The sequence below is a fragment of the Zosterops lateralis genome, assembly GCF_965231275.1.
Source record: "Zosterops lateralis genome assembly, chromosome: 11".
Classification (NCBI taxonomy): Eukaryota; Metazoa; Chordata; class Aves; order Passeriformes; family Zosteropidae; genus Zosterops; species Zosterops lateralis.
Window position 1 is genome coordinate 6,578,424 of NC_139771.1, and position 26,668 is coordinate 6,605,091.

Sequence of the window (26,668 nt, forward strand, 5' to 3'; positions counted from 1 at the left end):
GTTGAGTCATATCCACAGCCTTTCCCTTGGTAATTAGTTCCCTTTATTTCACTGCTTTCCCACCTCTTCTGTTCTCTGCAAAAAACAACACGGCTTTTTTTCAACGTAATTGCTGAACAATTTAATTAAAATTTAACTGGAACGTGGGGGAAACACCAGCAATATTCCAGGTGGTGATTTTCTTTTTTCTCTGTTCACCTGTACAGCCTCCCTTCTCTCTTCTTTTCCCTTCTCTTACCAAAAGTCATTTGAGCCATTTTCAAATTAAATTCAAATGTTGTGCCAGGCTGTATTTCTGCTCTGCCCTCTCATGTAACACACACACAGTTTCAAGAAGTAAAAAAGAAAATGTTGTAGAAAGAATCTGCTGTTGATAAGGTATCAATGCCACCACAGTAAAAATCCTGCTATTGAAATAACATATTCAGAATGCCACCTTGTAGTCAAGCCTTTGGAGGATCTTCCTCAGGGAAAATAAAATCTCATTCTGAGCTGGGTTTTTGTAAAGCTTTTCTTGCCACATTTATTGATATGAGGGGGAAAAAAATAAATTCTTTGTACTATCCATTGTGGGAAGTTTGGGCAGATTTCTGCTCAGCCAGAAATCAAAGCAGACAGACCTGAATTGTGAAATGCCTCATGTGGGATATTTTATAGCAGGACAAATAGAAAATGTTTTTAAAACCAGTTGTGGCACGCCATCTGTATTACAGTCTGTCCATAAATATCAGAGAAAGCATTTCTTTGTGCAAGGTGCATGGACAAGGCAATCTGGGCTGGGTGAGTTGAGTTTAAAGTCTAATTACTGTAAAAGTGAAATAGGAACAGAGATCAGGTGTGTTAAAAAGCAAAAAACATCTGTTTGCTGCAGAGTGTGATCCAAAAGGCACCAGCCCATCCAAATGGATTTGGAGAAATGCTACAGGTATTAAATATTAACCATTGAATATTAACCGCTGAATATTAAGCACTGAATATTGGCCATTGAATATTAACCACTGAATATTAATCATTGAATATTAACCTTTGTGCTTATTGAGCTCTGTGGGCTTCTCTAGGAATTGGTTTGATCTGACAGTAGGAAACGTGGCCTGGCTTTGAATCTTTCTGAAGATTAGCGATATAAAGGCACAGCACTGTCAGTAAATAGCTCTACCAGTATTGTCACTGTAATATCAATTCTTTTTGGGAAGAATTGTAGCTTTTTATTCTTTTTGTTTCATTTATGTAAGTCTTTGGTCGAAATTGTTAGTGTTAGGAAATTTTTGGTTTGTCTTGAGTAAAGCAGAAAACAAGCTGGGCTTTACAATTGGCAGCACATAGATATGGTTTTAATTCAGGGTTGTAAATTAAAAGAGTCAGACTGATTAATAGTAAATCCAAACTGGAACATTGACTTTTATCTACTATGGGACACATTTTCCTCAAAGGAATTATGGCATATTTTCCTGTTGGCCTTGCACCATTTGCATTTCACTGGAAATGTATAAACTCAGAAACAGAAAAGGCAAATCTTTTTTAGAAGGGTGTTTCCAAACCTGTCCTTTAGATAGTAAAATCTGTCAGAAATGGCAGCTACTGGAGACTCCCATCCTGTCTGAGGGCTCTCCTTTTTTCTGGGGCACAAATAGTCTGAACTTTGGCATTTACACTTCCAAAAGCTTAACCACTGTGAATTTAATTACTTTTATAAACTGAAATACGTGTGTGAGGGATTAGTTACTAACTCCAGTCATCAATTCAGGAAAGTTAAGACACTAAAGAAGTGACAGGCAAAATGTGTTGCAACCTTTCTCTGTTTGGAGTTCACAAGTAGCCAAATTCACTGACTGAGTATGTTGGGCGTTCCTGAATGAAAAACAATTAAATCCTATTGAATGGGGTCAAATACCTGAGAGCTTCCAGAAATCACTGCAGTGTAAGTTGTGCAATATTTATTGCACATATTTTCACATGAGTTTCTGAGGTTCTGACAGTGCTGGGGTACCAATACCTGGTGCTGTATTGAGGCAGGTGTTAAGGGCTGCAGCTGCCCTGAGCATGGATGTGAGTTTGTAGTTCTGAGCAGTTTTAGCCTGGCATCATTTGGGCTTGGAATTTCTTCCATGGAATGCTGAATTCCATGGATTAACGCTTTAACCCATGGATTAAAAATCTGGCTTTTCCTTCAGCAAGCTGTGGTTAGTCCATAGCAGTGCTGACTTGGGAAGGGGGTTTGGATTATCAAGGCTGTTTCTTAATTTAGTTATCAATGGAAGGTACAACTGTGTGGATAAAGGAAGCTGTGACATAAGGAACATACAAAATGTGGAGCACAGATTGTTTTAATCACAGAAGTGTTCAACGCGTTTCAACAGATAAGGAAATATTTGTGAATTTTTTTTTAATAGCACATTGTTATAATACTTTACATATACACTGTACAATAATTCTTTTGTATCCAAGACTTTCATACAGAAAAAAAAAAGAAAAAAAAAATAATAGTTCTATAAAACATTCCGTAGTTCATGGGAAAGATTTTGGAATAAAACACGGGGGGAGCCCTTAATCTGCAGGTTATCAAACAGGGGAGGGGAGGGGGCAAAATTCTGGCAACTCTTTTGTTCCTGTACATTCATATTGGCCAAAAAAAAGGGAACTTGTTACGCCTTGGAGGACAATTGCCAGCCCTCTGTGCAAAGCATAACAGAGCACACAGCAGGTGCCTCCAGGAGGATTTTTGTCCCTCGTCCTGCACCGGTGCCAACCCCACGGACTCTTGGGGACAAACCGGCGTCGGTTTCCTAAGGAAGGTGACACGAGGACCACGAGGCAGTTCAGAGCTGTGCAGGGTGGGGTGGAAGGAGCCTCCCAGGGCTGTTTGTAGGAGAAATGAGCGTTTCAAGGCTCGCTGATGTCGATGAACTCCTTCTCCGGGGGAGGCCCCCCTCGGTACCAGCTGCAGGTGCCATCACTCCTCTTGATGCAGGCGTAGTGCCGCGCCTGGTGCCCGTAGAGCCGCCGCTCGATCAGCCAGTCCGTCCACAGGCACTCGTTGGGGGCTGTGATGGAGCACGGAACCATGTAGCACGTGGTGATCTGGGGGCAAAGAGCTCCTTCAGCGCCCTGCAGCCTCCTCTGGGCTGGGGCTTGTTCTCAGAAATGGGAATTAATGGTGTTTATTGACAAATATCTGCTCTGCACTGACCTTGCAGCTGCCTTTTGAATGGGGTTTATGCTCAAAAATACAACTGAACTATGTTTATATATACAAATGGAGTGAACTATATTTATTTACATATTTTATTTACATTTATCTGCTCTGCACTCACCTTGCGGCTTCCTTTTGACTGGAGTTTATTCTCAAAAATACAAGTAAAAGGTGTTTATTTACATTTATCCACCACAACGGTGTTTATTGCGTTTATCTGCTCTGCACTCGCCTTGCAGCTTCCTTTGGACTGGGGTTTGTTCTCAAAAATACAAATAAATGGTGTTTATTGACATTTATCTGCTCCGCACTCGCTTTGCAGCCTCCTCTGGGCTGGGCCTTGTTCTCAAAAATGTGACTAAATGGTTTTTTTTACCTTTATCTGCTCTGCAGTCACCTTGCAGCTTCCTCTGAACTGGGAGTTATTTGCAAAAATGTGACTAAATGGTGTTTATTGACATTTATCTGCTCTGCACTCACTTTGCAGCTTCATCTGAACCAGGGTTTATTCTCAAAAATGTGAATAAACGGTGTTTATTGACCAATACCTGCTCTGCACTCACCTTGCAGCATCCTCTGAACTGGGGTTTGTTCTCAAAAATGTGAATAAGTGGTGCTTATTTACATTTATCCACCACAGCGTTATTGACATTTACCTGCTCTGCACTCACCTTGCAGCTTTCTTCGAACAGGGGTTTATTCTCAAAAATACAGATAAATTATATTTATTTACATTTATCTGCTTTGCACTCACCTTGCAGCTTCCTCTGAACCAGGGTTTATTCTCAAAAATACAAATAAACAGTGAGTGTTTATTGACATTTTGTTCTGCTCTGCACTCACCTTGCAGCCACAGCCCATCTGGTACCTCTGGTTCAGGCTCTTTTTCTGAGACAAGGATAAATCATCCCACGGCTCAATGTAGTTGCACAAGTGGATCAACACTTTGCCATCACTTAAAATTTGGCCTGCAGCGTGGAAAACACAAAAAATCAAAGCAATAAAAGTGTTTCCTAAATATTAGATGTGTAAAAACACCTTGAGTTTTTTAACTAATTGCACCAAATTAGTCATACTTGAATTTTTTTTTAAATTAATTTGATTCTAACAGGATATTCTCCTCACTGCACACTGTATGGATGTAAAAGATTGAAGAAGGATATTTTTTTCTGAAGGTATTATTAATTTGCCAGCAAGGGGCGGATGCAAATGCAGTTAAACTGGATTTTAGGAGCATCTAGAATAATCTGTAGTTACTGAGAACCCCAGACCTGCAGACACACAGGCACTTGTTTGGTCATTATGCACCTTTGCATTCCTGGGAAGATCATCAGTACTGTTGGTTTTAATGAAATAATAATGGCAAATACTGAATCAAAATTTTAAAAATATATTTATATTTATATGTATATTTATTCTATTTACTTATTCTATTTACTGATTAATTTATTATCTATTTAATGAATAATTTACTGATTAATTAATCTATTTATTCTATTTACTGATTAATATCATTATTGTCCTTCACTTCCTTTGGAACTGCTCTAAGAGTGCTGGAGAAAGGGTGGAAAACGTAAAATCACACTATAACTACAGCAGAACACAACTTTTACATCCCATTGTGTTTGTATTTAGTACATAAATTAATTCCTTTTTAGCATATTTTAGCAATTTCACTCTAAGCAGCTACTTCTGAATTTCCAGCTACATTAATTTTGCTCCATCTTACCTGTTAGAAGATACTGTTTTTTGTTGTTGGCTTCTAGCTTCACTCCACAGAGTGATGAATCAAAAGGGGTGTAGACATACTGGACATCCTTGAGCTTTTCAAATCCTTTAAACATCTGAAAATGATCAGAAGCAGAGAGTCAGTAGTGGAGAACAAGCATGAAAAAAACAGTTGCAAACAAGAGCTGGAAGAGATACAGGGTGAGCCTCTTGAAAGAAGGCTCTAAAGTCTGAATTAATGTGAGAAAACAGCAAAGACTGGATTTGTTCTCTGTACTACATGAAATACATCCAAGGGTTTCAGGAGGAAATTAAGCAGGTCTTAATTTTTTTACATTATAGCTTCTAAAATGTGCTTTTCCAGTGTATTTAATGGATTGCTAAAACTTTCTCTTCAATTTCTGTTCTTCTTGCACCTTCCATTTGAGGAGCAATGCAGAGACAGCAATTCACCTCGACCAAAATGCAAATATTTCTCAGTGTATTCCTATGGGGAATTTTCTCTTCATCCCCGGGATCTCCTGAGGCACCATGCCTGCTGAGGAACTGAGCATTTCCTGAGCATTCTTTTCAGATTTGGTCACTGAGGCAAAGTGCTTTTCCACATCCAAAACTCTCACCAGTGGGACCTTCTCAAATAACTTGGAGAACGTGAGCCAGCCCTTGGGATTTACACACTATGAGCCCCAAAATGGAGAGATTTGGGATCAAAGCTCTTTCTGGGCTGGCTGCCCTTTAACCAGCAGTTTCAACCCCGAAAAGAAATCCAAAAGGAGCCATTAAAAGATGAAAAACAAGCTTGGCAGTGTCCCAGCGCATGGAGGAGGCAGCAGAAGGTGCTGCTGTCACCACCTCGTGTGCCACCACCAGCCCTGGTGACATCATCCCACGTGTTGACAGCTGGGGACAATGGCAGGGGCTCACAGCTCTCCCAGCCACAGCTGGTGTCACTGGGAAATGTGTTTGTGTTCCTCCAGCCCTCCCAGGAGACTGAAATAGCACAGGCCACTAGAAAATACTCTGTAATATGTTGGTTTTTCTGAAGCTTTATTTATGGAGAGGGGGAAGAAAGCCAATGTTGTTGTCACCGCGTGGCTGATCCAAAAATATTAGTTGGGATTTGAAATACCGTGGAGGAGAAAAAAAAACCACAAACAGGCCCAGGCAGAACAAAACACAAACCAAACTGGCACTCTGTCCAGAGCAGCAGTGGGAATCACAGAAAACCTCCCAGAGATGAGGAAAATGTGTCTGGTGCGGGGCCACCACGTGAGCTCTGTGAGTGTCCTTTGCCTCAAGCTCTCCCCACGGCCAGAAACCTTCAGGCTATTGTAGGGAGCAGCTTTTCCATGGATATCTCAGTCCTGGAACTCATTTTTGGAGGCTTTGTGCAGACAACACACCTTGATTTAGCTATAGACCCCTTAGAGATCCATAGAAATTCATAATGGAGATTTGGTTAATATTTAAATTAGTTTAGTGTGTGTTTTGTTGCAGGGGTTTTTTGGTTGCTTGGTTGAGGGTTTTTTTGTTTTTTTTTTTTTTTGAAATTACTGTGTGACTTATCTCTGGTTTTGACCTATATAATAGTTACAGTCATTTCTAAAGATTATAATCTTGTGTTTAACTCAGTAAATCATATTTAATCTTCTCAATCATATTCTCCCTTCTCCTAAAAGCATGGATATTTCTCTGTGGAGGGATCAGAGGTGGTTGGATTTGGTTCTGCAGTGATGCATTGTCCAGGTTCACCTGAGCTCCTGGTGGGACTTAACTGAAATAGGAAAACAGGGTGAGGATTTGGGGATGGAGAGATGTGAACCTGCTGCTGAAGCCTGTGTGGACACTGTCCCTGTCCTCCTGAGGGCTGGAACCAGCACCAGCACATGGCTTTGTTTCCAGATTTTAGAATGAGGGTGATGGCCAAGTCAGCTACAAATATATCATGGAGAAATATTCAATTGCATATAAATCACATATTATCTTCTCTCTTTAATATAATGCTGTAAATATTGCAAGAAAAGAACAGTAATTGAAAAGGTTTATGGCTTCTTGACATGCCAACCCATCTCTATAAGATCAATAGCTCCTTGTTAGTTATTTTTTTATTTCTGAAAATAAATATCAAAATTATATCTAATATTTCTGCCTAGAATAGCAACGTTTTAATGCTAAGCCTAATGCACTGGATTTAAAAGGAGAGAAACAGAATTTAAGCCATCACATTAATGGAACAGCTCAACAACCCAGAGCAGAGAAGGAGCAGCATTGTGCTGAATGTTACAGTCTAAAATAACCTCCAAGGGTTCTGTGTTCCCTTTCCAAGAGAGGAGAACTGATGAACAAAGTGGGAATTCTGAGTGATCTAAAAGCCCTCCCAAAAACTCACACTGAGGTGATCATTTTTTGTGAATTTTCGGTGATATTTTAAAGCATTTTATAGCTCAAAAGGGATGAGTAGAGAGTCTGTTCTTCCTTGCTGTGTTGTATAAAGCAAATTCTTGGCCCGTCCCCCACCCTGTGCACTGGATTACCCAGAGCCACTGGGCATCCTGCACTTTGTGGGGCTGCAGGGCACCAGGAGAAACCCTCAGCAGCACCTGGGAGAAGGCTGGAATGGTGAGCAGGGAATATCCTCACCTCTCACACTCACTGTGAAGTCGGTTCTTTAAAATGGCATCACCTGAGGTGAGACATGGTGTGCCCAAGCTGTTGCTCTGCCCTCAGCTGCCCAGCAAACTGAGTGATCATTCAGCATGTTTCATTTTTCTCTCAGTTATATTCTCTTGGTGTCACAGGTTGCCCTCTCTCTCTGTGAGTCCTGTTGCCTTGCTGGGTTTATTTTGGTGCCACCGTTGGATGCAGGGGTGACCCCACAGAGGGTGGGCAGGTCACAGAGCTCCTGTTTTCCAACCAAAATCCTTCCCTTCCCTCTCTGGAGCAGGGAGCTGGGTCCCGGAGCAGGGGAGGGTTTGGTCCTGAGCTCTCTCTGGTCAGAAGGAAGGATTTGAGGGGTGAGGGTGATCCCAACCCTTCTTTTGTCAGTCTGAGCTTGTGTGTGATGATGTAGAGCATCTTTTATTAAAAACCTCATCTCTGCTTTGGCCAGACCTGCCTGACTTGCCCTCTGAACCTGAGTGGAATTAAATAAACACCTCTTCCTGCTGCCTGAGTTTTGGACAGGCCTCCACTGGTGAAAATTAGGGAGAAACTCCAAAGGAGCTTCAATACACAAATGTATTTTTGAGATTTCAGTGTGCTCAAGAATGGGATTATAGGCTGAAAACAATCACTCAGATTAAACTTCTCATTCTTCTTGTTTGTGCTGAGGTATAAGGTGATTTGCATTTCTATCAGGTTCCTCAAGTGCTGCAGAGTAGCAGCAGAACATTAAAATGCCAGTGGGAGGAAAGGGGATTCTCTGGCATTGTTGTACTTATTTCTGTGAAGAAACATTTGACTGTATCCCTTATTTCTGTAAAGAAACATTTGAATATCCTTAATCTTTAAGAAGATGGAAAGTGGCAGATGGTGACGAGCTTTAGGGTTTGTTTTAGCAAGGTAGAGACTGGCTTGTTGAAATTGGTATAAAACCTTAACAGAAGTCATGTATGGTACCCATCTTTGGGAATACTCTGAGATATTCTTGTTTACAAGGGATTCTTCCTGCTCAGGCTCCTGTGAGGGGATTGGATCAGTGGGTACAACCTGAATAACTGAATTTTTTTTTGAAGGCATGTAGCCATGCATAATGATCTTCTTAAGTGTTCCCAGTGAATGTAAAAGTGCAAAGATTATAAAATAATATTCAGTGAAAAATGAGAGATGAAACTACCTTGAAAACTTGCACACTCATGCATTTTAATTTAGAGAGATTACCTACTCTTTGTATGTTCCAGAAAAAGGTAAATCAAGATCATTTTAACATCACTGAGAGTTTGACAGTGACTTCAATGGGCTCAAAACCTGTTTTATTAAATTGTATTAATGAATATTTCTCCTTACTGGAGCTGAACAACAAGTGGGGAAATCCTGGGAGGTTCTGCACCTTTGGGTGTCTTTGGGTGTTTGCTTCCCCAGCCACGTTCACATGAATGGATTTTTCTTTCTGTGACTCCTGGCCCTGCAGATATCCCCTGTTCACAATGAACAAAGGGTTTGCTCTCTGGAAATTCTGGAATTTGCTGGAAATTCTCCCCTCTCACTGGGAAGTTTGGCTCCTGCAGAGCTGCCACACCATCAGGGCACAGGGGATCAGGGATCCCCCAAAACCAGACGTGCTGACACCACCACTCACAGAATGAGGAGCATTTTTTGGCACCTTCAAAATTACAAATAACAAAATTCCTCATCAAAATAACATTATTTAGCAAAAACCTCCTGAATGTCAGGACAGCTTCCTTTCCTTTTCTTTTTTTTCTTTCCCTTTTTTTAATCCCTCCTGTGATTTATTCTGTGTAGTTCATCTGGGGCTGACTGTGGGGGCAGCTGGAGTCTTTTCCAGCTTTCCCAGCATTTTGGGCTAAATTATTTTATATTTTGGGGCTGAAATATGCAGAGGTTATCAGCATTGAACTTCAAAAAAAGCTGAGTGATTCCATGTACCTTTATTTGTTTGATTTCGTACCGGATCATTTTGTGGGTATCAAGGGGATCATCACTGGCAGGAACCACTTTTTCACTGATTATTTTTGCTCGGATCACTGCAAGACAGAGAGAGAGACAGAGATTTAAATGCAATGAGCAGATGCCCAATTTTACAAGCAAAAATGAACATTATATTGAGAGATTTTAGCATTGTTTTGACACTTCAGCTACAAGTAGGTTTTAAAGATTTTACCAGAAGAACAGCAGCTGAGCTCCTGAAAACACAAAAGTCAGTGGGCTGTCTGTGATGGAAATCTCAATTCCCAAGAACCTGGAAACCTGATTGATGTTACCACTCAGTTTTGACAAAAATGTCCATCAAAATCTCTGGAAGATTTGAATCCCCTAAAATTTGACAAAATACCCATCATTATCATCAGTGAGCAGAGGAAAGGGACACTTCTGTTGATGACAGAATTGTTGATCAAATAAATAGACTTGAAGTAAATTCCTGAAAGCCTGTGCCAGGGAAGATGAAAGCATTGATTTCATGCATGAAATTAGAAGAATAATCTTACATTCACTTTTCTGAGGCTTCCCAGAGCACATCATTAGTTGTGTTAACCTGTAAAAATCAATTACTTCCTGTTTGGATGTACCTGATTGATTTCCTGTTCTTTAATCAAGAAGAGCAGGAGATTTTAGGAAAGGAGAAATGGATTCTTATCCTCTCTCTTCCTTTGAGGCATCTCTCTTGTGTGGGATGTTTCAAATACAGCAGGACTCTTTGGCACTGCAGTTCTAAGAGCATGGTGCTTGGCCAAAATTCCAAAATTTGGGGGATTTTAGCCCCCAAAATTAGTGAAAGCCCCAGTTTTGCTCCACTCTGGATGCAGCTCCTGGGTCAGAACAGTCTGTGCTGGTGGAGAGACACTGGCAAAGCCAGAGCAAAGTTTTGTGACATCAAAATCACGTGTTCCCTCCCCAAAAAAACTCCATTTTTTTACTTGATTGACCTAATTTTTATCATATTTAACATCATAGCTAAAGAAAAGGAATAGGAAACCCAGCCAGGTAGAGATCAGGCCCACCTAAACCCTGAGCAATTCCCATTTCCTCACTAATTAGCCCAGCAAAGTGGATGGAATAATCGAGGTGTTGCTTCCAAGCTCCAGCAGGACGCTCCCTCCTCCTGAGCCATTAAACTCTTTTTGAGGAGCATTTTAGACTTCTTGGGAAGAAAGAGATTTTTTTAAAATGAGCAGCAAATTCCTCATTTCACCTGGAAAGTGGCAGCATCTCTTTAATCACCTGCAGGTGTGAGCAGTGCCACAAATTATCTGTGTGTCTGATCTCCTTCCAGGGGAAAAGCCTTGTGGGCTATGTGTGCTCTACACTGCTGGCAGGGACAAATTAGGAGGGTGGTGGTTTGTTTAGAGATGCTCTCCTCTGCATCATTACTCCTTAAAACAAAAAAAAAAAAAAAAAAAAAGATTTCTCATTAAAGAAATCTCATCATGTTCACTTCTGAAGGAAAGGGCTGAGAAAACAACATTATTTTCTCAGTACCATGATGTGGTTCATGTGCAGGAAATCTTTTCCTGCCTACTCAGTGTGGGATAATTAAAACATAATAATAATAATTAAATAAAACATTCTGCATTACTTTCCTAATGTATTTAATGTTGAAACATTGTTCATTTCCATATTTTTATGAAATTCTGCTTGCCAGCACATGAGAGAAAGGTTACAGATAATCCCTGATAGCTCCAGGGGTCTCCATGGAGTTGGGCAAGGCTGAAGGTGCAACATCCTGGGGTTTGCCATGAGGGGATCTGTTAGTGGGAGTGGAGATGAAAATGAGAAGTATTTTGGTGATGTGTGTGTTTCATTATTTGTTTGTTTAAGAGAAAGCTTCCAGATGGCAAAGGAGGACAAACTGAGGTGTTTTTTTAACAGTATGAAAGTTTAATTGTCTACACTTTCAGCTATTTGGGTTTTACCCTTCTCTCCTTCTGAAACCAGATTCAAACACAGGGAGATCATTTGGCGCCTCTGAATTCTTCTCGGGGTTTTTTGGTTTTTTTTTTTTTTTATTTTCTCTGCATTAATATTTTTTTGCCATCAGTGTCGTCTGGCTGTCTCCTCAGAGCTCTTGATTCCTGTGGCTGCTCCTGGTTTTGACCACAAGCACTTCCTGCTGGAGCATTCCTGGGCACGTCCCTCTCCCCACTCGTGGTTCGGGGGGCTCAGGATTCCTCCAACTCTGCACTTCTCTTCAGGCCACGCTTCCAAGTGTTCCACGGCTGGCTTGGCCTCTCTGGGGGAGTGAGAATAGCCCCTGGTTGTTCAGAAATAATGTCATTTAGCTCTTATTGCTTCCTTATGAGGAATTTGCATCTCTGGGATGCATAGGCACAGATTTCACGTTTCAGCGCCAGTAATTCCGAATGCCTCGGGTACATTCTGCACTAAAAATACAGATTTTGTTCTTTTAGTAGGAGGATGGAGCTTTTCTGTGGGCTCAACTTTGATAAAATGTCATTTTTTTAATCCTCACTTTGCAGCTGGAGGTTGTCCTCAGGTGACTGAGCTGAAAGGAAATGGGTTTGAGGTTCAGGAGGACATTGCTCAGCCCTTGGGCACTCAGGGTTAGAAATGTGTTAAGGATATATTTACTCCTTCTTTCCTGAATAATAATGGACCTCTCCCAACCATTTGTAAATCAGTAGAAGATCATTTTAACTGGGCAAAACACAGAGCTTAATTAGTTTATCATTTGAGGTATTTGTGTTTATACAGTCAGGAGAAAAGTGTCAGAGTTTCTACAACACAAAAGTGTTTATATGTAATAAGAGTATAAAGTTAGGCATTAATCCTGCCTAATTAATCCAAACCTGGGTTATTTCCTTCTGGAATTAGCTACACTAATTAATACCTGTAAATAAGCTGTATCATCACCTTGTGTGTTAGAGATTTTTGTGATCATGAGGAATTACTTTTATTCCGGGTACATTTCCTTACTCTGAGGAAATTCCCTGCCATGAGATTGATTTTGCTCCACTACAGTGACAAAAACAACAAAATATGAGGGGAGAGAAGACACAAAGAACTGAGCAGTCACTGCAGGGCCCATTCCAAGGCACAGATGGATGGAGTCTGGATAAACCAAATTCTTCAAATTCATCTATTCCCTACAAGTCGTGTCCTTTTTAGACTCTGAGTTATTTCTAAGGCAATAACTGAGGGAAAAGTGTTGAGTGAAGAATTCCTCTCATTGTCTCAAGTTGGTGTTATTAAATAATACATTCTGTATTACAGTATTTAATATTTTATATAATATTACTGGAGTTAAGTGGTGCAATTATTCTCAAGCTACTTTTCACAGTCCAAGTGTTTGAAGACAGGCAACTTTACTCAGCTAAAATAATCAATTTCATTACTCCTTCAAAAAGGAAAGCGAGCTGGACTTTAGTCCCCAGATAAACTTTATAATCCTAAGAAGCAGGAGGTAAAGGAAAAGGTAAAAAACTGATGAACAAATGAGGTCTTTTCCTCCACCATCTGCTAAGTGCCAGCAACTGCACAGTGAAAAAAAGTAATCTAGAAAGATAATTGCTGGACATAAGAACAAAAAATTACATATTATGTATAAATCCTTACGTGCAGTCTTGTTTAAAAATATAAATAGATAGATAGATAGATAGATAGATAGATAGATAGATAGTTATGGGCATATTGAGGAAGAATCTATGTTTCAGTTGTGCCTCCAGCTCACTTCAGGTTTTTTACAGGCTCTACCACAGGAATAGAAATGTGATCTCTTCCTCTCAAGAAATCAGGAAGGTTTAGTTCCTACGTCACAAGTTTATAATCACAATCAGCTTTGCCACAAAACCCTTGAAATGAGACCTCACAAACTATGTTGACAGGAGAAGATGTAGGCTCCTAGAAAGTTACCATCAGGACTCATGAAGCTCTTGTTTTTTCTTTTTCTCTTATATTTGAAAGCCTCAATTTAGCCCTTTCATTTAATTACCTAAAATAAAAAGAGTCATTTTGGAGCCCTTCTTTCCACCTGCCTCTTTAATGTCTGACACCTCAGTCAAAGCTGTTCTGAGATGCTCCTGCTCTTGCAGGGACAAGGAATAAAAGGCACAAGGAGAGGAGGGAGCTAAATGAAAGTGTGTGGCTGTCACATGGCTGGACTGAGGATGGCATCCTAAACACAGATAAAAAGCATCCAAAAAGAGTTTTTTTCTGATATACCACATCAGTCAGAGTGTGCAGTGTGAAATGTAGCAGAGATATGGACACAGAGTATGGATGTGAGTCATTTTGAAGGCTTTTATATTCAATTTAACTTCTCTCTATAAAAATCTGCCCTTTCACCCAAAGGAAAGCACTTTCATGCACAATATGCATCTGGTTCTGCTCACTCTTTTGCTGTAAGATTAACTCAAACTTCTATCATCTCTCTGCTATCTATCTATCAGAACTTTTTCCCTCTTTGGGGTGCAGGAGCTTAAAACTTGCCCCATAAATGTCTCAAATTCCTAAAAGATCCCACACAGAACCACAGAGACCTTGAGTTTCTGCAAACTCTGTTCAAAAACTCTTCTTGCCCAAAAGTGATGGGTTTTGGGGGGGCTGGGGAAGAAGAGGGCTTTTATTTCCTCAAATGTCTATATGTAGACTCTTTTTTGGTTTTTTTCTGAAGAAGTTATTGAAAGGAAAATGAGGATTTTGCCTCATTGCTGCACTTCTGAGAGTTCCAACCCTGTTTTACATATCCAAAGGAATCTCAGTAATTCTTGGTCCCTTCTCCCTTCCCTGCACTGCAGCAGTTCTGATCCCAGGATACTCAAACGTGGCTGGAACATAACACTGGCTCTGAGCTGTCTTGGGTTTATGCACTGAAAGAATTTGTCAACAGAACGTGCAGAAGAGTCCACATGAGGGGTTTGGGGCTGTAAAGGTCAAGCTTTCAGCTCCAGTGATTTAGAGTCATAAAATAGAATTTAGAATAATAGCAGAATAGAATAGATGAGAATAATATTAGAATAGAGCAGGAAAGAGCTGAAGTGGTTCTGGGGCTGTCTCTGTCCCTGGGGTGACAGGCTGGGATTACTTCCACGTATGTTGCTTTTTCTTTATTCTGCTTTCTCAGCTGGCTGCAGCAAAACAGAAATCCATTCTCACTTCACCTGTGGCAGTCCTTGCAATTTTACACCCCCTGATAAAGATGTGACTGTCTATTTTTAAGAACTCCTCATTTAACTGCATCAATTTCTATATTTCCTGTTTTAGATACACTAATTTATTTTGCAGTCATGTAACGGAAGCTTCCAGAAGTGCTGCATTAACTAATCAGTGGTGTAATAATGATGATTTTCATCTGAATATTGGGATAAACCACTTAGGAATACCCCAGTGCAGTGTTGGTGGTGCCACAGGTTTTGTTCCAGCCAAAACAAAGCTTAGAGCAGAGAGTTTTCCATTCAACTTTCTCAAGCAAAGGTGAGAAGGTGATTTCCTTCAGGGGGTTGCTGTGGGATTAGGAAAGAAGGGGTTTTATCAACACCACAAGTGCTAAAATTTATATTCTGTAAGAGAAGGCATCTGGAAGTGGCCAAGAATTTAAATGTGAGCAACCAGACAGCAAAATAAATAATAAGTTTGTGAGCAGAACCCCATCTACTGTAGTTACAAGTCGAGTTGTGGTAAAATAATGCAAGGAGTCCAAGAAAATCTCTGGAGAGAGGGTGTGATCACATTATTTCATTGACTTGCTTTGTGTTTGGAGGGAACAGAAGCTGAAGCCAATATATTATGGTCCACTCTTGGTGTCTTGGAGGAGAATAATAATAGTGGCACAAAATTCTGTCAGAGGAACCCAAGGAACCCAAGAACAGCCTGAACACTTTGGTCCCTGGAGTCACAGATATGAAAAAATATTCTTTAGGTAGGGACCTTGACATCTGAGACACTTAACTTTTCTTGCAGAGAGGGAACAAAGTCAGCAGGCAAGGAGGATGAATAATCAACCTCCAAAAAGAAGAGGAATCTGCACAGAACCAAAATTAATGAACCCCCTTAAAGCAACTCTGCACAGGATGGAAAAGGTGGAATAGATACCTTGGACAGAATTCTAAATTAAACATGGTCTATTGGCTGCTGATTTATATTGCTCACAAAACCTCTAAAATGTGCAAGAGGTTGTAAAATCTTCCTCCATGGTTTAGAGTAAGTGTCCCATCTGTCCAGCATTGCCACTCTCCCTTTCCCTGCCTTTTTGGATTCTTCAGCATTGTCAGAGATTTGCTTATAGTAAAGCTTTGAATTTCACCAACAAAGAGAACAAATTAGCTTAAATATTCACATATACAGAAAATATTGTAATTTCTCAGAATACAGATGAGAGGAAGGAAGAAAGAAACATTGGTAACAGAGACTGTAACTCTGATTGAAGCTCACAGATATCACTGATGCTGCCAGAAAGAGGCCAAAGTTATTGGCTGATTGACAGAAAATAATGTTTGAAAAGAGTGAATTTAATACCCAACGTGTACCTTTACATACACACTGATATTTTTCAAGCAGATTATTTTAGAGAGGATTCTGGGGAGGATGAAGGTTTTGTTTTCTTAGTGTTTCAGGATTTGATATTTGATTTGCAGTTGTTGGCTTCCAGCAGGAGTGGCCGTGTCAGTGATTTGGGAATGCCTGTGGGTATTTCACAGATCCTGGGAGCAGGAACCATTCCTGCCATGAGCAACCCTCCCTGCCAGTGCCACCAGGGTGATTTCATGGCTCAGTAAATTGCCTTGAACCTCAACTGTTTAAGTCCTTTCCAAAGCAAGTCCCTGAAGAGCAAATGTTCTGGGTTTAGCTGCTCATGCTGAGGGATTTGTCAGCTACACTCCCATGAAAATGCCAGTAATTTTTGTTCTTTTCCCAATTAAAATTGCCTTCATTTTTCTCTAGTCTAAGTCCAAAAAATAAAAGGATCTGCTAGTGCTGGAACTCTATCTCACATATTTTGAGGTGCTCTGTATTGCATGGAAAAGGTTTGTACTCTGTGTTTGCAGCAGCTCTCCTGCTTTTTACTCCTTTTCAGGTAGTTGCTTTGCAACTTGGTGCCATGTGAATCCTCATCTTTATTTGTAATAAATAGCCTGAGCTGAATCAGACAACTCTCAGATTTGCAAATCAATTCCTATTTAATTGGATCTTTCAGAACCTGGTCGTTATGGATTTACTGGGACACTTCCAGTCACTTCCAGACCACCTCTGCCATGGGTGTCCAAACATTTTACCTCCAATTGGTTTTGTTGGGTTTTTTTTTAGCAAAACTTGCTGGCCATCACACCTCTGGAAATGGTTCAAAATATCCATTTTTTTACATTCTCATAGAACAGATTCCCAGTGTTTGTGCAGGAAATGGTTCGAAATATCAATTTTTTAAAACTCTTATATAGCAAATTCCCAGTGTTGGGGCAGGAAATGGTTCAAAATATCAAAATTTTTAAATTCTTACACAGCAGATGCCCAGTGTTGGGACAGGGGTGGGCTGGAAGTGGAGTCTGGGCACTGAATGAAGAATGGTTCAGGCAGTGTTTGTGGGAGGTCAAAAATGACTCCTAAATTCCCACAGGAGTGCTGCCAAATTATTGATGGTGCTGCCAGGTTGGGGATGAGATGGGTACAACACACTGCCCTGGGAAAAAATCTGGGAAAAGCTTCCAGTGGCTCCTGTCACAGCCCTGGAGTGCAGGTGTCCCACACAGTGACATATACATGTACACAGGAAATACTGTAAGTGCCTCTGATGCTTTCAACCTCCAGGAGACTGCAACCCTTCTTCTGCAGGGTTGATTTCAGAATTATTGCACAGCTTTGAATTGTTTCAGACCTCAGGAGAGAGAGAGGTGTTTACTTCAGGATCTGCTGAGGTGCTGCTTCATCCTGATTCTTTCAGGAGTGGAAACCTTTACATTTTTATTTCTCTTTTGAGAACAAGCCAGTGTTGAATGCGCTTTGAATGATCTTTAAACAGCTGAAAAAGAACAAATGTTTTTAGCAAATGGCTCCCCTATCAATTAATCTTTCAGCAGGACAGAGGAGCAGACAGTAGCTTCACTTCCAAACTGTAACTCAGCTCAGATGTTTGGGGCTGTGGGCTGAGTTCAGTTCCAGATGCAAACAGAATGAGCAGCAGCAAAGCTGGCCCAGTACTGAGTGAGGGTGAAAAAAAAATCTCCTCTGGGTCTGCAGGATGGATTTCTGATCTGTAAATCTACATTGGCACTCTTCCTCCACAACTCCCAGACCCAAAGGTGAGGAATCTTTAGTTCAAAAGATGTTTCTGCTAGTTGGGATTTAAAGGCAGTTTTCTTTTTCCTGCTTTGTGTTTTTGTTTCCTGAAATTCCATCAATAAGCGCCTCTAATTGTAAAATAACTAAACCATCAGCACAGCAATCAACTGAAGCACAGGTTCTAAAATCATCGGAAAGAAAAACTGTGGAGCTTTCTGGACTATTTGAACAAAAGTGTTTTGGATCTGTAACCACAGAGCTTGTTGGAGAATTTAACTGTAACTGCAGCAGGATTTTCCCTTTGTTCTATGGAAATCGATGTAGGGAAGAGCATTTCTTACTCTTGGTGATGTTTCCAGTACATGAGGAGATAAGGGTGGTGAGATAATCAAAGCCTTGCACTGAAGTTCATGGATTAAAACTCCACAGAAACTTTTGAAGACTGAAAACCCCTGGAATACTCTCCCAAGTTGATGAAGCAAATCAATTTTTGAGGATTTTCTAATTACTATTTGATACAGATATTAATTTGCACTCTGTTACTTCTCAGTGTAAATGCTTTGCAGGGTTTGGTTTCTCTGCAGGGTTTTACCTGTTCTAGTCTTCATCCAAACTGCATTTCCAGTCCAGGCTTTCAGGGTGTGGAATATTTAAGCTCATTAGACTCTCAGGTAGGTCAGGATTTTGTGCATGTCTGTGTTTTTGGCTCAAGATGCAAAAATTCCTCGTGTTGAAGGCAGGAGTTGATCGGGTTTGGCTTCCTTGTTAAACCAGAAGATTATGTGGTTTTATTTATTTATTTTATTTTTTAAATTAGAAGAATACATTCAATTTATGAGAGTGAGGCTTTAGAATCTCATTTTTATAAACTTTCTAACAGAAGAGACAAGTGTATTTTTAAAAGAAATGTGGGATTCTTTTAACTTAAATATCACCTGAAAACTACCCCGATTTCCTAATGTTGCTCAAGGTCAGCTTTATTTTCACAGCTGCTCCTCATGTTACCAGAAACATTTCTCTCTGCTTCACCAGCCTCAGATACCACATCATTTGACTGGTAATCAACATCTGCCTAATTTCAGCTGGAGAATAACACTCTCTTTATGCTCCAAAGCCTCTAGAACAACATACATGATGTTATTGTGGATTTCCATTCATGGGAGCACGGCCCTTCCACATTGCTGGGATAGTTTTTAATGAGAAAGTTTGGGATTAAAGTTGGCACATTAATAGGATTAAGAGTTTGGCAGCCTTTCATGGGCTCTGCTTTATATTATTTCATCTTTGTTTCTAAGCTCGAGTTTTGTTTCTCCCCTCGGTGTGTCATGTAGAAATGGCGTTTTTGAAATGATGGGGTTTGGTTTTCCAGGATTACAACAAATGATTTTAAGTAAAAGTAACTCAGTTGTTTTAGTTTTCTCCTCCTGAATTTAGAGCACTCTCAGCAACAAGAGTTAATTCAACAGTTGAGTTAATTAAACAAGTTGGAGTAAAAAGAGTTAATTTTAAGTCAGGAAACCATCACAATTCTTCTGACATTTCATTTGACTACTCAATAACCCGCTCTGGAGGTTTTCTTTTTTTCACTAAAGGTAAATTATGTTACAGTTTTCAGCTATGTTCTAATTGACAGGAATGTTGTGCTCAGTAGGTTTGGCCCCTTAAAATCCCACCCTGTTATTGAGTTTTGTGATGCCACCTCATTTTTACAGCCACAGCTTTGAAGAGTTGGGAGCACTGCCATGAAAACCCAGCGAGCAGAGGGAAGGAGAATATCTGAGCTTTCCCATTCTGAGCCCCATTTTCAGGCAGAAGTGGCAGAGTTCTGAAGGGCACTCATCTACACAATATGGGGAATCATTTTTTAGAGCTGCATGAGATTGGCAGTGGGATTCAAGTCTTGAATTCAGCCCTGAAGTGAATTAGGAAACTGAATTTCCATGGATTTTTTTAAGTTCTCAAAGCATTTGCTCCTATCCTAAGTCCTCAAGCCGATGTAGGGTTATTTGTAGGTCTTATTCAGGTCTTATTCTTCCTATTCCCAAACAGGAAATTCAGGCTCAGTCCAGGAAGCTGTTTCACGAGTATTTTAGTGAAATTTATTTTCACTATTCAGCTGCAAAAGGAAGGACTCAGTGCCATTCCCACAGCAGCATTCCAGGAATTCATTCAATGGGAATATTGAGGTGTTTCATTGCATATTCAGGTACAAATCCACAGAATTGTAATCAGAGCATTCCTGAAGCCAGAGCAGCCAGGGTTTTTTAGGATTTTTGCACTTTTTAAAGCACTGAGAAGTTTCAGGCTGTGATACCAAACAATTTCTGTGCACTGCAATTATTTCTGAATTTCCATCCATGGGCATTTTTACCAGCGATGGGCCTGTGCAGGGTGCCAGGTTTTTTCTTCTCTCTTAATGCATCAGCAGCTCCTTTAAACTAAAGAACCTCTTAGAATTCATGTTGTCCAGTTTTTTTAAAAATTTATTTGAAAGTGCTATTATAGATATAAAAGTATGCATAAACAGTAAGAAAAATTAATTCCAATTTCTTTTGTACTTAGAGAAGTCAAGAAACCTGGTCCTCTTTTCTCTGAGTTTGGTAGGGCACTCTACAGCCAAAATAGATGAAAGACAGGTTAATTTCTCAGTATTTTTTGTTGATGAACATAACATTTGTCACATAACAGAATGTGGATCTAGGGATGATTGTGAATGATTCCTGCCCACCAGCTCTGGTTTCCTGAGCACTGCTGGGACACACAGGACTGGAATTCTTTGTTTATCAGCCCCTTGCTGAGGAAAGGGCTGAGATTTGCCTCATTTTCAGCTCCTCTGCACAAACTTTAGTTTTGAAATTAATACAATTTTAGCTCATTTGAAGAGGATTGATTGGTTCTGCAGATGGAAGTGGCAGCACTCTGCTCCAGTGGCACCAGTGCTGCCTCCCCACAAAAATCCTCACAAGAACCACACTCAGGTGTTTTCTGCCTGTTCTTTGAGAACAGCACAGGCCCAGTGCAGCATTTCTGCCATCCAATTCCCAATTCTTGGGGCAGGATTTCACCTTCCACCCCTGTCTGTGAGCCTTGAGGGATGGCAGCTGCACATCCTTTACTGGTCAGTGACATCCTGGAAATGTCCATTATTGCACCCTAGGGGAACGAGGTGCTGTAAAGCACTGGGATCTGCCTCTGCAGGAAGAGAAATGAGTTTTCCATGCTCTGGAGAAGTCCAAAAAGCTGTGGGAATTCCAGGATTCCATGAGCCCAGGTCAGAGGGGGGTCTGGAAGCATTACCCATGACCCAGGATCCTGCCAGGAGCTGTCTTGCCCAAGGAACAGCATCAAGAGCCCAGATTTTTAATAGGATTCACAAAAACCTTCACAGGAAGCCAAGGTTTGTCTCACCACTGTCCCTTGAGGGGGCTGTCACTGCTTGGATGGACGCTGTGGCCCCAAAGACAGGAAGGGCAATGGCATCACTGCTAAATTTGGGGTGAAACCCCCCCTGAAGGGGCTCAGCAGCCTGGACATGCAGGGAGCAGCCTTGCCCAGCCCCACTGCTCCCTGCCAGTGAGTACAGCACAATAAATAACAATAAAACACTGAATTTCACTGGGCACCTTTCCACTCCCCACTCAGAACAGCCACTGTCCCCATTCCCAATGAAGTCTCCAAAGCTGATTTTTCCCACCAGGCAAAAATTACTTCCCACCTAATCATGTGCAAATTAATCCATTCCAGCACGAAACTGGATATTGCATGGCAGAGAGGCAAAAAAAAATCCTGGGACACTGAGCCATGAAAGTTTTCATTTGAAACTCAGTAATAAAGAAATAGCATATTGTGATTATCTCCCAGAAGAACTGACTCTGAAAACTTAACTCTGGTGCATTTTTAAAGACAATTGTTATGTTTAAATGTGATTAAAATTTAATATATCATCTGGCACATCTTTACAATGCTTGATCTCGGTGATCTTGGGAGATTTTAACGGGCTGAAAATGCTGCCAAGCTCCAGCTGTAAAGTTTCCATCCTATTCTGAAATGTGCCACTCTTCTCCAAAGCTGCAGAACTGGTTTCTGAAGCTGTATTTTATATATATATATATATGTATGTATTCAAGACCTGTTAGTCATTCCCGTTCAGTAAAAATATAATTTTCAATAAATTTTTAAGAAAAACCAATAATGAGACAGTGTAAGTCAGAAAGAATACAACCAACTTTGAAGGGAACTGGTGTTACAGAACTAAGAAATGTGAAGTATTTACATATTTCTCCTACTGTCCAAAAAATAGCCCAAGGGGAAAAACCAGTATCAATTTAAAGTGGCAGACTTTATGAAGGAATCAGTGCTGTCCATAGCCCAATTCTGTCTCCAGATTGCCCAATTTGAAGCTCACATTGGCCCAGAATTGAAGCCAGGATGACAAATTCAGTGGCAAAATGGGAAATCTGTTACCTTGGCACTGTCTGGTAAACTCAATTGAGTCCATGTTTCTCTCCAAAAAAGGCAAATTTCCAAAGGGTTTTTATGTATTGGCTTGGCAGTCCAGGACCTCAGTACTGAATTTGTCATCCAGCACCTCCTCCCCACATCTTCTGTGAGGAGAAAACCTGGGCATTGTGATCAGCACTGATAATTAACGTGTTTAATTAAACCTCTCCATTCCCAGGGAAAGTCCTCTGGGGTGTTCTCTGGGGGCTGAAGGAATTCAGCATATTTTAGGAGGGCCTCAGCAGCCTTTAGAAGAGCACAAGAGGGATGTATCTCTATTTTTGTATAAAAGGTGTGAATCTCATGGTGCCAGGCACTCCCTACAAATCAGGAGTCTCCTCGCTCTGGAGTGAAATTTAAAACTACAGAGAAGCTCATGGAAATGTGTCCAGTGCATACAAAATCCCATCCTCTGAGGGCTCTGTGGGAGGATGAGCAAAGCCAGGGTCAGGCAAATGGCAGGACTGGCAGAGCACTCCTGATTGACCCCGACAAATCCCACAGTTCTTCCCAGCCCATAAGACCTGCAGCCTCTGCACTCCTCCCTGAATTTGGGCAGGACCAGGAGCTCTCCCTGGCTCCAGCTCTGCCAGAAATCCCCTGATCACTCTCAGGTTACTCAGGTTCTCTGCTACCTGTGGGCATTTAGAGCCACAAAAACTTGCTGGCAGTGAAGGACAAAGTGTCACAGCACCAATCACCTCAATGAAAGGCAAAGCAAAACAGCTTGTCCAGACTTAATTAATTTCTGTGCTTGTTTGTCCTTGGATCTCCCAAAAATGCTGTTGCTGAGTGGCTTCACACATTCAGTTAGAGGTTCAGGTAACATCAACCCAATCCCTCCAGCTCCATCAAAGGCATGCTGCAGGAAATTGAAAATATTCCCTTTACACAGTGGCTGAAGGACATGGGATGGTCGGTGGCTCCATGAGCAAGTCTGAGACTTTATCTCTACTTTTGCTGTGGACTTTTGGGTCAGGGCATCTTTATTTTAACAAGACATGCTAGGAAGTCCTTGGCTGAGTTTGTGGTTACTCCATAGGATGAACCGCATGAATTTATTAACCAAAGAACTGGAACAGTCTCAGCACATGGCTGGGAGCCAGGTGGCCCTGAGGTCACAGTTGTGTCCCCAAGGCCACAGGTGTGTCCCTTGCCCAAGGACTTGGGATGGTTGGTAGCTCCATGAGCAAGTTTAAGACTTTATCTCTGCTTTTACTGAGGACTTTTGGGTCAGAGCATCTTTATTTCAGTAAGATGTGCTAGGAAATCCTGGGATGAAATCCTTGGCCGTGTTTGTGGCTACATAGCATGAACTTAATGAATTAATAACCAAAGAACTGGAACAGTCTGAGCACATGGCTGGGAGCCAGGTGGCCCTGAGGTCCCTGAGGCCACAGGTGTGTCCCCAAGGCCACAGGTGTGTCCCCGAGGCAGCTGTGGAGGCACAGCCCCAATTCCCAGGGTGTGAGCAGTGCCTGGCCAGGGCTGCAGCCCGGGGTGCCCCTTCCTGCCGGGCACAGCTCCTCTCCTGGGCACAAAAGCTGCTGGCACCAGCCTGGGGGAGCTGCTGTGCCAAGCTGCTCCCTGGAGCTTCCTCTCACACGGGACAGGCAGCTCCACTCCAGCTCCTTCCCAGGGATTTCACTCCCTTCGTGCAAAACGTTGTGGCCAAAGCACAGCCAGGAATTGAGCCATGAATGCTCAGAGCAGGTTTTGTGTGTGTGTGTTTGTGTGTGTATGCAAATGTATACACAAAATATCTGTGCACTTATTGATCTGAAGAATTCCCTTCAGCTCCCGTTTTATAATACACAGAAATGCCATTTTCAAAGTATAAATAGGGAACAAAGGGATCCTTGACATAAACATTCCTCAGACAACAGAGGAAGTTTACTTAGATAGGAATATTTAGAGGAGGGAGAGCTTGAGCATCAAGTCCAAACATTGTAACATAAAACTATCTTCAGGATTTAAATAAAAAGTAGCATGATATAGTTCCTGTTTGTCAAATACATCTAAGACATGACTAAATATTAATCTATATCACCAGAATGGCTTCCCTATGAATGAAAATATTCATTAAGGTGGCCCATAATGAACATTTTGAGTTTCCTCTATAGTGTAAACCCGTTAATTTTGGAAAAGTTTTACATTAAGAGAAAATTGCCACTTTCTCATGCACAGTTAAATGCACACACATCCAGCTGTAGCACAACTTTTATTTCCTTTCACTCCTTAAACACTCCCAAGCATGTAATGCCTGGTGGGGAGGCACCTCCCTGAAAGAGATTCCTGAACACGGGCAGATTAAAAACCAATTTAACTGATGGCCACAAACAGAGCTCCGAGTTTGTCATGGCCACAAAGATTTTCTGTCAGGACATAAAAAGCAATGAATCAGTATGCAGAAGGTATTGCCTGCCCCATAGAGATGCTAATTCTGTGGCACTTTGGAAACTCATGTTCTACATTTACTGCTCACACCCCATGGAAGCTAACCAGCCTCAGCCCCAGCTAAGGGAATCAAAAGGCTGCAAAATGTCACATTTTCTCAAAATGTCACTTTTTCTCATCCCCCTGCAGCCTCATTTTGGGATCTTTGGGCCCTTTCTATGAGTTGTTTGACAAGCACGGTGCTGCCTGGCTGTCATGAGGCAAAACTGCCCCAAAACTGGAGAGTTAAGATCACACAGAGCTGCTGCAGCCAGTTTATCTGCAGAAAATAAAGGGCCCATCACTTTCCTGCTCCAGAAAATGACAGAAAACACCAAGAATAAATTAAAGAAAGTAGAAAGAGCAGAGCTCAAAAGTTTCAGCAAGTTAGCACTGGGGACTTATATTTGGTGGTCTTTTGGGGTTTTTTTTGGTTTTTTTTTTTTCCCCTGAAATGCTCTAAACATATCTATATGAGCAGTTTACACATTGCAGGCGTATTTAGATAGAATATTTTTTATATAGCAGATACTGCTCTATATAGCAGTAGATATTTGAAAGGTCAGGTATTCTCTAAGTTAGGACCTAATATGCAAATCTCTAAACTCTCTAATATCTCTAAAATCTGCAAAGCCTAAAAATACACAACACATAAAATCTATGAAATCCATAAAACCTACAAAACGTATAAAAGATAACTACATATTATATAATACATAAAGTATATAATACACATAAAATGTATTAAAGTCATGATACATTATCAGTAAGATAACATATAATATAATATAACATATAATATCTATGATATACATGATACAGATCACATATATTATACATATTGTATGTTATATATTGTATATTATATATATTGTATACGATATTTTATATATTGCATTTTATATATTATAGAGTATATATAATGTATGTAAAATATATAAAAAATTATAATATATATAAAATTTATAATATATATGAAATTTTATAATATACATAAAAATTCGTAATATATAAATTTATAATATATATAAAATTTATAATATATATAAATTTATAATATATAATATTTATAATATATCTAGAAATTTATGATATATATAAAATTATAATATATATAGAAAAGTATAATATATAAAAAATTATAATATATATAATTTATAATATATATAATATTTATTATATATAGAAATTTATAATATATATAAAATTATAATATATATGAAAATTATAATATATATAAAAATTATAATATATATAGAAATAGCATTTTTAAAAATTTTTTAAAAATTTAAAGCCACTCCCCACCCCAGCAATCCCATCACTTTATAACCACAAACCCTTCCTGCAGAGCAACTCCTGGCCCGTCTTTCCCCCGGGAAGGAGCAGCTCAGAGCCCGTTCCATGCCCGTCTCCCGGGGGGGGTCCCCGGCGCGGCACTCACCGAGCGCGGCATCGCAGAGCAGCTGCTGCGGGTGCGCGGGCGCGCAGCTACAGGCGGACACGGCGGCGGGCAGCGCCAGCACCAGCGCCAGCACCAGCGCTGCCCCCCGGCTCCTCCCGCCGCTCCCGCCGCCCGCTCGCCTCATGCTCCGCTCCCAAAGGCTCTCGCTGTCCCGGGACGCTCGGGGATGTTCACCCGGTGGTGCGATGCGCCTGTCCCGCTGCTCGCCGCCTCCACCTCGCCCTGAGGCAGGGCCGTGTTATTTATGGCCCCGGCGCCGGCCCCGGCCCCGCCTTCCCGCCCCTCAGAGCTCGTGTATTGGTGACATCGGCCCCCACAGGAGCTCCCGGCCGGCGGCGCGGGGCTGGCGATGGTAATCGCTAAAAATGCCTCCGCAAAACCGGCTTTTAAAGCGGATTTTCTGAGTGTTTTATCTCCTCCGAGTAAGTTTGCTTCCAGTTGGGATT

The 26,668-nt window shown here is 41.0% G+C and overlaps 2 protein-coding genes across 3 annotated transcripts in view; one reads left to right on the forward strand and one right to left on the reverse strand.

The window, feature by feature from the left end:
* SYN2 (synapsin II) overlaps positions 1 to 26,668 on the forward strand; it is a gene marked incomplete at its 5' end in the record, with an annotated part of 156,982 nt that overhangs the window by 82,325 nt on the left and 47,989 nt on the right. The window lies entirely within an intron of this gene.
* On the reverse strand, positions 2,309 to 26,346 carry TIMP4 (TIMP metallopeptidase inhibitor 4; the record flags this gene model as incomplete). The annotated part of the gene is made up of 5 exons (XM_083869266.1): positions 2,309 to 3,078; positions 4,034 to 4,158; positions 4,920 to 5,034; positions 9,524 to 9,621; positions 26,202 to 26,346. 5 exons carry the CDS (start codon positions 26,344 to 26,346, stop codon positions 2,881 to 2,883), a joined length of 681 nt encoding a protein of 226 aa, XP_083725392.1. The 3' UTR covers positions 2,309 to 2,880.